This window comes from Vulpes vulpes, chromosome 5, assembly GCF_048418805.1.
Source record: "Vulpes vulpes isolate BD-2025 chromosome 5, VulVul3, whole genome shotgun sequence".
NCBI classification, from domain to species: Eukaryota; Metazoa; Chordata; class Mammalia; order Carnivora; family Canidae; genus Vulpes; species Vulpes vulpes.
This window is the reverse complement of record NC_132784.1, coordinates 10,163,620-10,176,460: the sequence shown is the minus strand read 5'-3', so window position 1 is coordinate 10,176,460 and position 12,841 is coordinate 10,163,620. Positions and strand designations below refer to the sequence as shown.

At 35.1% G+C, this 12,841-nt stretch overlaps 1 protein-coding gene across 3 annotated transcripts in view; it reads left to right on the top strand.

Annotated features, from left to right (window-relative positions):
• Positions 1-8,016, top strand: part of PTPN4 (protein tyrosine phosphatase non-receptor type 4) — a 205,515-nt gene extending 197,499 nt beyond the window's left edge. For all 3 annotated transcript variants that reach the window (XM_026017724.2, XM_026017723.2, XM_072757553.1), the window contains one exon: positions 216-8,016. In XM_026017724.2, the coding sequence (XP_025873509.1) occupies positions 216-302 (87 nt within the window). In that variant the 3' untranslated portion in view covers positions 303-8,016. The remainder of the gene's footprint in view (positions 1-215) is intronic.
• The last annotated feature ends 4,825 nt before the right edge of the window (positions 8,017-12,841 follow it).

Here is a 12,841-nt window from a genome sequence, read left to right as displayed (position 1 = left end):
GGTAAATTAATGTGATTTTATTAGATGCTGCCAAATGTAGTATTTAACATCCCTATTAGCAATGTATGAGTGTTGCCAACAAAATATGTTGTCAGATTTTTTTATTTTTTGCCATTCTGTTGGTGAAAAATGGTATCTCTGTGCAGTTTTACTTTGCCTTTCTTTTATAAGCAAGCCAAGTTTTTCTGATCAATTCTATTATTTCTATTTTTCAGAGTCAATACAGATTTGTTTGTGAAGCTATTTTGAAAGTTTATGAAGAAGGATTTGTTAAACCCTTAACGACATCATCAAATAAATAAGAAAGCAAAAGTCTGGGACATGTGTCAGAAGATTGCTTTCTGTTATATTCACTGTGCCATAATTCTGCTTGCAGGAAATGGCATTTAGACAAAACAAATGAAGAACTAACAAAAACTGAAAACTTCAGCACTGTTGCACTTTATGTTTAAGAAAATGTTACTCTCTCAAAATCTGTAATTCACGTGTTTGAAGACTATTTCATGCTTTGCTCCGAACAAATAGTGAATAACTGAGTATGTTCAGGGTAATTTATGAAATTTGTGGTGGTGCCATGCAGTCCCCTTCTGGTAGAATTGCCACAAACAAGGCTCAGAATTCTCATCATCTCTGTTATACATCTGTATCTTGAAAGCAAAAAGAAGTAAACATCAGGAGTCAGCTCTGGTGTTTCCCAGTGATTCATGTACTTATTACTATACTGGTTACCAGATTTTTATTTTTTAAATTTTAGCAATATCATTCTCAATATTAGCCAATACACTGCCTATGGATGCAGCACATCTTTCCCTGTACTCCCCCTGTAGAGACCTGCTGTTCATGAGAAGAAAGATGGAATTTGCTTTTCCCAGGAAATGCTGCACATTGTCCATTTACCAGCATCTTATAGAAAGTATAAATATGAATCTACAGATTTTCTTGAATTTAATAATGTAACTTATATTTATCATAAGGTTGGCTTATTCCAAATCATGTGATTTCACATTCTTGATGTAAAGGAATGCATGCATTGTGTCTTAACCCCTTAAGTGCCTTGAGACATCTTTGTATGTCTAATGAAAAGGCACTCATTTGACCCCACTAGGAGGTATATATATGTATATTGTACATTTACATTTGTATGCATTTTGAATCGGTTCACATTTTAAAACATAGCTTCTGTATGAAGAGTTACGCATTCAAAAAAGGGTATGGAAATTATTTCTTACTCAATTCCTGTATTTTGCCACAAGAAAAAAAAGATGATTTGCGTCCTACTGAGTGAGTGCACTGCTGCTACGGAATTATTGAAAATCTGCACATTCCTTTCCCGGGGGACAAGGGTTACAGTTTAGCAGCTCGAGTCAAAAGATGCTTTATTAATCAAATTTTCTATTTATTTTATCCCTAACTTTAGGAATGGCACCTAATATGCCATATGTCTCTAATATGCATATTAAAGTTAAACATATTAATATTTTCAGCTAAAGTTAGAACAGTTCATTGTGATTTATTTCTATCAGTGTTTAAATTATTACTCTAAAGCATTCATTTCAGTTCACTTCAAGTTTTGTTCACTCTGGTCTGTTGGTTGGGATACTTCAAACAAGGAATAAAATGTTACTTATTTTTAAATCTAATCCCTCAATAACTGAAATGAGGGTTTTGTTGTAATTTTCACATATAATTAAATTACTCCAGTTCATATATACTTATTAAGTTATAAGCATGTTAATATGGAGAGTTTTGATTGTCCATCCTGATAGAAGATCTGATTCCCTTTAAGGATGTGTATATTTTCCTTGTCAGGATTTTTTTTAAGTCTATGGAGAGAGAGAATGTTAAAATTGCCCAGTTTTATTATAAGTGGAAATTTACTCACTTATTGAAATGTTAAAGTACACATTTTATATGAATTTTGGTTAAAAAAGATTCATTTCCTAGTGATTTCTGAATACTTCTGTGTAGTCTTGATAAAACTTAGAATTGAATAGTAGATATTTTGGAATGCCATTTAGTATGAGAGGGGAGAAAAAAATCTTCAATGTAATTGAAATGATGTTATTTCAAATATTCAGAATCCATAATAATAAATTTTAGGAAGTTAAGTCCTAAACATTAATAGCCAAGATACCAAATAAATTATTATATTTAAATATATTAATCTTTGAAGAGAAAAGTAACAAACATTATGTCAGAAATTCTATTATCCCTGTATTTCCCAGCCAAGACAGTATAAATTAGTAAATAACTATAGTCTTAATTGAACATTCCATTCTCTACCAACAGATAAATATAATTTAGGCTGCTATATGATATCATGGTAAGTTGAAAAGTGAACAAGTAAAATCATGTTGGGAGTCTACGTAATTAATAACTGTTTGACAGTTTTTACCTGAATTAAAAAGAAAATCTGTTCTAACTGTATGGACAGAATATGACAACCATAGATTAAAAAGATACAGTTGTATAGATATAAATAAATATCATGGGTGGTATATTCTTTAACGTACAGCTTTGTTTACACTTCTGAGATAAGCTCTAATAATTTGTTGGCAATGAACATTGCTGCCTTTTTTAATCATTATTCCAGTCTTTAAATGATAAATATAAGAAGTTCAGAATCACACTTAAATTTCTCACATATGGATTTTTCCTCTGGGAGCTACTCTCTGTCGGTATTTTTATGTATAGATCCTTTTTTAAAGACATTTTTATTAGGGTCTTAAATTTAAAATAAATTATCCTTCACAGCTTCTTCAAATGGATATGCTAATTATACTTTTCTGTTTACCAAACAGATAAGACTTTATCCATTATACCTAAGAATTTTCTAACCTGTTTATCAATTTACATAAGGTTCTAGGAATAATCCTAGCTTTAATATGCCAAGTAGTTCTAGATTCCATTTATATTGGTATAATATTGTATAATAAAATGTCAAATTTCTTGTATCTGAACTACTCTTGCCCTCCTTCCCTAACTCCCCTATTCTCTCATCTCCCCCTCCAACACACTCTAGAAATCAATGCAGACTGTTATTCTCACAAGTGGAAATAGGAATTGGTGAATCAAGGGGCTTTGTAAATGCTAACAAATGTTTGTGAAAACCTTTCCTCTCTGATTTAAGATGGTTTTACCATGTTCATTTCAAATGTTTTATTGAGCATCAGATTTGTGTTCGCACTATGTACATAGCATGAGGAATATTTTGGAATAGACTTTACATTCACAAGAAGAATTGGTAGTATTTGTTAAACAACCGCATCCATTCAAAATAGAGGCCAACTAAATGGTGTAAGAAATAACTTCCTTTGTGTGGCCTGCTAGCACAAGTATGAAGGGGGTAAGGGGCTAATCGTTTTGATTAAGAGTAAAGAGAAAATTTATATATAAAAACTGACTTCAAACATAGAGGTATGGTAAGCCATTAAGACAGTTGATTGAAGGTTTCAGGTACTAATATATACACTTTAGTGTGTTTATATATTTGTGTGTTTTATAAAGGCTGATACTAACGAGGGGTGAAGAATTATTTTAACTATAGAGTTGTTTAAAATCTGTTGGCAGGTCTGATCAGATCTAATCAGGTATTTGAGCAAAAGTCTCCTGTCTCCATTAGAAATACGCTAACTTGAGAGCTGAAAGGAATTTGAATGATTTTATCTAAACTCACGTCCTCCTATTATTTTAGGAAACATATATGAGTATCATAAATTCTTGTGAATTTTAGTCTGTTTCACCTCAAGAATTATACTCAGGCAGTGTTTTCACTTAATAACTATGATGACCTTAGAGGATGTTGCTTAATTTAGAAAATAAATAGGCTTTAAAAGGTGTTCCTAATTAGGACCCTGACTCAGTTTGCTAGTCATGCTTCCCTGATAGAGCATAAACTTTTGTAAAGTATTTAGGCTGATACACATGCAGTATGAAAACATTCTGAAAAGTCAATTAGAAGACTAATTTTTAAAGCACTTAAAACATAGAACTAGGATTTAGAATATATGTCCACTTATAATCAAATAATTTATGTTCATAATGTGGTAGAATTAAAGCATTACTTATTTTATAATCTTATCAGGAAGAGAGAAAGAAACGATTTTTAACAATGTTCTATTTAATACCTGTGTTTTGAATATTTAAGATATTCTGATAGTAAGGTTGCCAAAGTAGTTTTGAATTCATAAAAATTATTTATACCACAATAAGGTGGGATATGTTTACATCTCTTTTATTTTGTAGTTTAGGTGAATTTACATTTAAGTCTCTTAGAGTAAATACATTATGGTAAATATTTGTTGAAGTAAACATCTCAATAATATGACATGAAAAAGATGGATTATGTCACAGCTGGCTTTTATGCCATATCAACAAAGTAGCTACATTATTATTGCTTACTTCCCACATTTGCTTTAGCTGTCCAACCACAATTTCTGCGGTCATTTTTGTGTGTGTATCATTTCCTCCAAGTAAAACAGTTATGTTATTAAACCTCACTGCATTTTCTCAAATATCAGAATTGATGATCTAATGGCAAAGATTTATTGGTGTCTTAGTGTGATCACAACATAAGTTATAGAAATTGTTTATAAATTTCTTAGTGAATTGTATAGCTACAAAGGAATTTACATAATAATAAAACATTTTTGCAAGCTAACTGCTAATAGATAAGTTCAGCCATTTTATACAGAGCCCATGAAATTAACTCCTAAAATGTATTTTTGAGGTTCAGCTTACTTTACAATGTCTACAACTATTATCAACATAATTTTTTATTACCGACTTAATTTATTCCTTTTTTCCAACTTCATTTTTTTTTTTTCATTTATTCTTAGTAGCAATTAGTACAGCAAGCCTTTTTCGGTGTCCAAAAGAAGTCCTCTATCAGTCAGAAATTAGACTTAACTTCATAAGGTTGGTGAAATTGTCCTGGGTAGACACCAAATAGTTTTTTCTGTTTCCATTTCTAAATTTGCTGCTATTTGTATGTTTTTCTACTGCAGTTATTTTTTTCTACTGCAATTTACTGCTGACTTCTAAACTTTTATAGTCAATTGTTATTTTTACTTTAGCAATCCAAGCTAAATGGGCAGCCAGAAGAGGTATCTACTGGGGTGCAATCCATCAACATTGAGTAGAAGTGGTTCCATGCATAAAGGAGAAAACCGTATATTATTTTTTAATTTTCAAAGTGAGAGGTATTAGCAATATTGCAAGTTAAAGACTACAATTTTAGTTGGAAGTCCTAATGTTTAACTTCCTAAAACCTTTTAAATTTCCAATAAAAGAATGAAAATGTTGAAAAGCCTTGTGCTCATAAAAGTTTCAGTTAAGCACTGTAGAATTTTCCTACTTACTGTTGTGTAAATGATACAGAAAATATTTTTCTATGGACAAGAGATTGAAACTGGTAACTTCTTTTACTTCATTGTGTAAAAAGAATGATATTTGTATGTCTTTCATGCTGTAAAAGAATGAATGTATCTTTGAAATGTTACTAGAATTATGACTTGATTCTAAGGATACTCTGTCAAAAAAATCGGCAAGGGAGTGGAAGAAAGGAAAGGAAGTGTATTCTATTTCATTATATAAAATGCAACTTTAGAAGAAAAATGTAATTTTCATTATAAATGAGCAGTCGTTACTGAAGCATATTTCAAATATAATGTACATTCTTTTTCACTTTGTTTTATTTTAGCTCTAGAACAGAAAATTTCAAGAAAATTTGTGCTATTTTTAAGTGTAAAATACTTGTAGACTTCTGGAGTGTGGAAGGGTGTTTTTGTGTGAGGGTAAACATTCTGCTGCATGTGTTTACCATGAAGGAAAGTTCTCAGGCATTGTCACTGTGGCAGCCACAAATGAGGACATCGTTGTGAGTGTGACTTTAGTGAAGCCAGAAATCTGTGCCTCTGATTTACTACAGTAAATATATGCAGAGGCCCCTGACAAGTAATTTTGCCTTTTTATTATCCGTATCTTGGACAGATGAGACCACTCGGTCCAGTTCTGACTTGTAACAGTGGTGTCTTAGATGCTTAAGAGTTCATTGATTCCGATGAATGACAACAAAACCCTACATTTTTAGTCCTCTTTTAGGCATATTTAATTTGTTCAACAGTCTCTTTAAAGGGTAGTATTTATTATTTACCACTCCTTAAACTCGACGTAATGGGGCCTTCATTATTTTGAGTTCTCCCATTCCTCCAACTTTTATAAATCATTGATTTCATTTCATAGTAGTCTTTGTGAAGTAAATACCCTGAACAACTGTTTAACTATAGTTGAGATTAATATCGGGCTCCATCAACCCTTAGAATTTCCTAAATTTAGCAAATATTATGATAACTGAAATGCCACCTTGCTAAATGAAATAGTCACCATAAAGTCCAGGAGGATCAGCCCAGTTTACAATCTTAGACACAAATAGGTGCTGACCTCTGATTTCCCCAAATCCATTTGTCACAATTGAGCCCATTTTACCTTTTATTTAAAACCTTTTTGATTTTTACTCCTGAGTTATGTTAACAGTCTTTTTTACCTTTCCTGGCAAGAAAATAATCAGTCCAGTTCTGGGATTATCTGGCACCCATCTTTTCCAATCCTTTGGTGAACTCACAAGATTATCCAGTCTTGTATCCTGTAGAGTAGGTCAAATTTCAATGCTGAAACGGATTTCTTGAATTTTAAATAGTAGCACTTTATTTCATGCTTACTACTGACTTAATTTATACATTTAAAAATAAAATCTAGGAGTTTTGTAAATATGGAAAAACTAATGAATTAGTATGTAGAGCTCATTGGATTGGACCCAAGTAAAATGCTTTACAATGATCTCTTGATCTTTTGATATTTAAAAGGCAACTTGTATGATTTTAGCTTTGCCACTTTTCTGTAATTTATTTAGTAAAGACTACCCAGTTGACTGTTTTGTAATCTGAGTTCGCTCAGCTAGCTTCAACCAGGTTTGGTTTACAGTAATCATTTCTGCTTTGCATTTTTTTGTACATTACATGAATATTTGGAAACCCATTTATGTGATTTTAAGTCATAGGTAGGGGTTAAGTTAATACTGCACCACAAGTAAGTTGAAGAGGGCAAAGTCCTGACACACTGTACTTGTCAAGGGTCAGGATTTAAGACACTAAAAACAGTTTACATTAAGCTGTTTTTGTTTTCTATCATTAGAATATATGTGCTTAAAAAAATAAAAACTGTCCAACCCAGTGTTCTTAGAGCATCAGGACATTGCAATTACAATCCATATTGTAATCTTTTCAAATGAGAAAAGCTAGTCTTTATTTTCTACAGTGTAGGCTTAATTTTAGGACAGATAATTTGCTATATACTCATTAGTGGTATTTTTAAGTAGTAGTTTTACAAATATTTCTATGTAGAGGGTGTATCTGGGATTTTTTTTTTCTTGTAACAGGTGCTATATGTAAATATGAAGGGCGAAAGTCACTTAGTTAAAAGTCTAGTTTATTTCGTAATTAAAATATAGTTTTGCATTTCTGCTGTCATTTCACGTTTGATAATACTGAACTAGTAGCTCTTCCCCCCATTTCTCAAAAATAGCTCTTTCCATATCCTTTGTTTCCATAAATAAGAGGTAAAAAAAACTTAGGGTTTATTTAAAATGTGTAAGCTTGAATTTGGTCAATACTGGATAATTTGAAATCATACTCTGCATCTGTCAATGCAGCTTACTGTATGCTTGAAAGGCCTTGTGTATTTGTCTTAATTTCAGTGAAAAATTAGAATTCCTGCAGTTCATTCATGTAAAAAAAAAAATCTATGAATACTAACAGAGAGGATAAAAATGCCGATTTGCATTAAAACTGTTTAGTCCTAAGAGCGATTTATGTGATGTGAAATACTATTACACATATTTGTTGACCATATTTCATTTTTTTGATTGAGAAATAGTTGTTCAGGTACAAACGTGAAAAAACTCTAGCTGTGACTTTAATTGTTCAATTGCAAAATAAAGATGTGCTTTAGTAATTTAAAGTGTAGGAGTTTTGAAGATTATTTTTTATTGTTGAGCTTTTCTAACAATGATTACATTCATTAATGGGTGATGAGAAGGGCCTGGGAGAAAGCTAAGAGCAATGTTTTTCTAGAATTCCTGATTCACTGGTGGCTGTTTCTGGGGAGGGGTGGGAGAATTATTAAATAAGGAACTTAAAGAGATTTAGAGGATTAAAGAATGAGGAAGTACTCCTTCACTAGGACCACTGCTTGACTCCTCTCTTCTCCCAGCACTGCCCCTCTTCTGGTGTTCCTAACAGAAGATCTTGTCAGGCAAAGTATGTGCTTATTTTTATATCAGATAATTTAATGTTTTACTCATATGAGATGTTGGAAATTAAAGAAATTAGTCACCTGACAGTCATATTTATATGTTGCAAACCCTTTTTCTTACAGTGTTGTCTTTGACTATTCTTTTGGAGGAATGGTGGTGACTGAAAGCTCTCTTAACCACTGTCCAAGTAACCCCCTCAGACTGGCACTCTGCTTACCAGTCTTGTTCTCTCCTTGTCTCCATTTGCTGCTCTCCTCATGCTAAAGCTCTTTTGGTTCCAATTAAGCTGTAAGCTCACTAAAATCAGTTGTGTTTATTTGCTAACCTATACGTGCAAATTTATTATATCTTTGAAATATGTGTGTGAAAAGCAAGAAGGTTGGGTTTTTGCAAAAGCCTTATGAAGGGGTCATTAAAACTTTATTTTATTCTTTAAAATTTTATTAAAAATAGGTATGAGGAAGACAACAATGAAAGACTAACAAAAAATGATATATTTGAAAAGCAAAAAAAAAAATGTACTTGGGGTCTGTTTTTTTTTTTTTTTTCAAGAGAGACTAAGGAACTATAATTGGGCTCAAACTCAAAGTGAAAGATCTTAGCTCTATGTAAAAAGAATCACAAATGGGGATCCCTGGGTGGCGCAGCGGTTTGGCGCCTGCCTTTGGCCCAGGGCGCGATCCTGGAGACTCGGGATCGAATCCCACATCAGGCTCCCGGTGCATGGAGCCTGCTTCTCCCTCCGCCTGTGTCTCTGCCTCTCTCTCTCTCTCTGTGACTATCATAAATAAATAAAAAATTAAAAAAAAAAAGATACAGTGAGGATCCCTGGGTGGCTCAGCAGTTTGGCACCTGCCTTTGGCCCAGGGCGCGATCCTGGAGACTCGGGATCGAATCCCACATCAGGCTCCCGGTGCATGGAGCCTGCTTCTCCCTCCGCCTGTGTCTCTGCCTCTCTCTCTCTCTCTGTGACTATCATAAATAAATAAAAAATTAAAAAAAAAAAGATACAGTGAGGATCCCTGGGTGGCTCAGCAGTTTGGCACCTGCCTTCAGCCCGGAGTGTGATCCTGGAGTCCTGGGATAGAGTCCCACATCAGGTTCCCTGCGTGGAGCCTGTTTCCCTCCGCCTGTGTCTCTGCCTCTCTCTGCATCTCTCATGAATGAATAAATAAAATCTTTTTTAAAAATTAAGAAAAATAAAAATGATACAGCGAACCTTTTATATATTCCGTCTTAAATTATGTTTGTATATATGGGTCAACTATCCATAATTTTCCCCCAACATTGTGTTATAAAAATGTTCAAACAGGGACGCCTGAGTGGCTCAGTGGTTGAGTGCCTTTCACTCCGGGCGTGGTCCTGTGGTCCCAGTCCCACATCAGACTCCTGCAGGGAGCCTGCTTCTCCCCACTGCTTATGTCTCTGCCTCTCCCTCTGTGTGTGTCTCACAAATAAATATATTTTTTTAAAGTTCAAACAAATAGTTGAAAGAATTGAACAGTTAACATCTATATATTCATCCTCCCAGGTTCTGTAATTACCATCCTGCTATATTTGCTTTATCACTTGTCCATCCATCTACCTAAGCTTCTCTCCATCCATCAATACATCTTTTATGCAGTTCATAAGATGATGTTGCCCACATCTGTATACTTCACCCCCGGGCATTTCAGCTTGCATATCACTAATAGTTAATAATTATCTCTTTTTGACATAACATTTGTATCAGTAAGACAAATATTAAATCTACCATTCAATAAGTTATAACAAATGCCTATATCTGTAACTCAAACCCCTACGGGGATCAGCAAGTACAAATTCCAGTTATAAAATGAATAAGTCAAGGGGATGGGATGTACAGCATGGTGACTATAGTCAATTATATGGTACTGCAAATTTGAAAGTTGGTGAGAAAGTAAATCTTAAAAGTTCTTATCACTGTGTGGTCTTTTTTTTTTTTTTTTTTTAAGATTTTATTTATTCAGAGAGACACGGGGAGTGGGGGGGGGGGGGGCAGAGACAGAGGCAGAGGGAGAAGCAGGCCCCATGCAGGAAGCCCGACGTGGAACTCGATCCAGGGTCTCCAGGATCACACCCCAGGCTGCAGGCAGCACTAAACCGCTGCACCACCAGGGCTGCCCCAATGTATGGTTTTAAAGTTCTTAACTCTGTATGGTCTTAGATGGTAACTAGACTTAACTGAGGTGATGATTTCATAATGTATACAAATGTCAAATCATAATTTCGTATACCTGAAACTAGTATGTTGTATGTCAACTATACTTCAACTAAAAAAAGAAGAGAGTGGTGCCTGGCTGGCTCTTTCAGTAGAGAATGAGGCTCATGATCTCTGGGTTGTAGGTTCAAGCACTACATTAGGTACAGAGATTACTTAAAATCTTAGAGAGAGAGAGAGTCAGAGACACAGGCAGAAGCAGAAGCAGGCTCCATGCAGGGAGCCAGACTTGGGACTCCATCCTGGGTCTCCAGGATCAGGCCCTGGGCTGAAGGCAGCGCTAAATCATTGAGCCACCAGGGCTGCCCTGGTTTTCTTTTTCAATATTCCCTTGGCTATTCGGGGTCTTTTCTGATTCCACACAAATCTTAAGGTTATTTGTTCCAACTCTCTGAGGAAAGTCCACGGTATTTTGATAAGGATTGCTTTGAATGTGTAAATTGCCCTGGGTAGCATTGACATTTTCACAATATTAATTCTCCCAATCCATGAGCATGGAATATTTTTCCATCTCTTTGTGTTTTCCTCAATTTCTTTCAGAAGAGTTCTATAGTTTTAGGCATAGATCCTTTACCTCTTCGGTTAGGTTTATTCCTAGATATCGTATGCTTTTGCGTGCAGTTGTAAATGGGATTGACTCCTTAATTTCTCTTTCTTCCATTTCATTGTTAGTGTATAGAAATGCCATTGATTTCTGGGCATTGATTTTGTATCCTGCCACACTGCCGAATTGCTGTATGAGTTCTAGCAATCTTGGGGTGGAGTCCTTTGGGTTTTCTATATACAGTATCATGTCATCTGCAAAGAGGGAGAGTTTGACTTCTTTGCCAGTTTTTTTTTAATTTTATTTTTTATTTATGATAGTCACACACACACAGAGAGAGAGAGAGGCAGAGACACAGGCAGAGGGAGAAGCAGGCTCCATGCACCGGGAGCCCGATGTGGGATTCAATCCCGGGTCTCCAGGATCGCGCCCCCGGCCAAAGGCAGGCGCCAAACCGCTGTGCCACCCAGGGATCCCTTCTTTGCCAGTTTGAATGCCTTTTTAGGACTTCTAGTACTATGCTGAATAGCAGTGGTGAGAGTGGACATCCCTGTCGTGTTCCTGATCTTAGGGGAAAGGCTCCCAGTGCTTCCCCATTGAGAATGATATTTGCTGTAGGCTTTTTGTAGATGGCTTTTAAGATGCTGAAGAATGTTCCCTCTATCCCTACACTCTGAAGAGTTTTGATCAGGAATGGATGCTGTATTTTGTCAAATGCTTTCTCTGCATCTATTGAGAGGATCATATCTTTCTTGTTTTTTCTCTTGTTGATATGATCTATCACATTGATTGCTTTCGAGTGTTGAACCAGCCTTGCATCCTGGGGATAAATCCCACTTGGTCATGGTGAATAATCTTCTTAATGTACTGTTGGATCCTATTGGCTAGTATCTTGTTGAGAATTTTTGCATCTGTGTTCATCAGGGATATTGGTCTATAATTCTTGTGGAGGCAATTTATAATTTGATGCAGGAATATAGAACCCAAACAAGACTGGTAATCTTGCTGCCTGGGAGGCAGATGTCAGAGTTTTGGGGAGCTGGGGCTGTTATAAGGCATGGAGCAAAGTTCCTGAGAGAAAAACCACATAAAGATTCCTACAAATTTACATAAGAGTCACTTTAAATCCTAGACTAAATAATAAATCTTTGCATATGGTGAAACCCCATGCACCCAGATAAACTTCTGAGGGAAGACAATTACCAAGTTGTAGGATGAATATTTCCAGGGCTGATCATAAGGATGAGAATAATTCAAGTTTCTTTCAGGCAGAGTGGAGAAAAGCCTCTTTGACAATACAAGTAAAAACCCAAGCAAGGCCAAACTTTAGAAGTGACTGAGTCTAACCAAGCTGTAGGGTAAAAACTACTCTAGGCTCATTTTAAAAACTGTAAAACAAGCTTCAAAATGATCAGACTCATTCACAAGTTACTTAACTGCCCAACAGATAAAGCCCATTTATTTTTTAGTATTTATTTATTTTTAGATTCTATTTAATTATTTATTTCAGAGAGAGAGAGAGAGCCTGCAAGTGGGGGGAGAAGCAGAGGTGGAGGAAAAAGGGGGAAAGAATCTCAAGCAGACTTCTCCATACTGAGCATGGAGGCCCTCCTAGGTTTGACCTCACAACTAGATCTCAACCCCAGCCAAAACCCAAGAATTGGAAGCCTAATGGACTGAGCCACTCAGGCACCCTAGAGAAAAAAATCAATTTAAAAAATAGCATTCAATGGGTGACTGGGTGGCT